At 35.4% G+C, this 1,065-nt stretch overlaps 1 protein-coding gene across 1 annotated transcript in view; it reads left to right on the forward strand.

Annotated features, from left to right (window-relative positions):
* The window catches only part of LOC107736230 (telomere repeats-binding bouquet formation protein 1-like), a 23,261-nt gene that overhangs the window by 5,768 nt on the left and 16,428 nt on the right, over positions 1 to 1,065 (forward strand). The window contains 1 exon segment of the mRNA XM_016547700.1: positions 798 to 895. Coding sequence (XP_016403186.1) covers positions 798 to 895 — 98 coding nt within the window.

Below are 1,065 nucleotides of genomic sequence, written 5' to 3' on the forward strand. Positions count from 1 at the left end.
CTCGCTTTTCAGACCGATGAGCTTTGTAAAAATTGACAGAAAATTGAAAAATTGCCTTCAGAAAGGCGGGGCATAGAGGAGAAACAATAATGTATAGTATGTGGAAAATAATGTGTTTTTTTAACCTTAAACCGCATAAACACATTTCATTACACCAAATACACAAAATAATGTTTTTTTTTAGCAACATCATATGACCCCTTTAAGGGGATTGGTAAGCCAAAAACGGAAGATTTTGTCATTATTTATTCTGTATGACTTTTTTCTTCTATGTGATATTTCTTAAGAATGTTTAAACTGTTTTTGTCCATATAATGAAAACTTTTTGGACCCCCAATATTGGACCCCATTGACCACTGTATGGCCAAAAAACAACATTTTTAATAATATTTTCTCTTGTGTTCCACAGAAAATACAAAGTCATACAGGTTTGGAACGACACACTGAAAAACAATTTTCACCCAAAAAAATGCTAGTCAAATTTCACAAACAATTACAAAGAAACGGCAAGAAACACATTGAATTAAACATGAGATTTTGAAGTAGAAAAACTGAAATAGAATTTTCTTGTAAAACATACCACAGTCAATGTCCTGGATAAATTGAAAACATTCCCAAACAAAATATAATATGCTCCCCTACTTGGTGCGGAGGGGTAACATTTCAGACACTGTCTGGTGTTTTGTCGACGTGAATCACAGAAATTCAGATAAACATCTGGAAACTTGCTTAAACACTTCCCTGCTGCTCAACAGAACCAGATTTCAGTTTATGTTCTTTCTTATGCCACTTTTCAGGCATAGTTTTCCAGATCCTAACACATCTTATGAGCAGTTGCAGTTGTGGGCCACTGTATCTAGTGCTCTCTGTGGCTCTGTCAACAACCCTCAAAATGGTATGGTTATGTTCTCCATCCCTTCTCCACCCCTTTACCATCATTAAAGGGATAGTTCACCCAAAAATGAAAGTTCTGTCATTAATTACTCACCCTCATTTCGTTCCAAACCCGTAAGACCTTCGTTCATCTTCGGAACACAAATTGAGATATTTTTGATGAAATCAGAG

This window comes from Sinocyclocheilus rhinocerous, unplaced genomic scaffold, assembly GCF_001515625.1.
Source record: "Sinocyclocheilus rhinocerous isolate Xijiao unplaced genomic scaffold, SAMN03320098_v1.1 scaffold942, whole genome shotgun sequence".
NCBI classification, from domain to species: Eukaryota; Metazoa; Chordata; class Actinopteri; order Cypriniformes; family Cyprinidae; genus Sinocyclocheilus; species Sinocyclocheilus rhinocerous.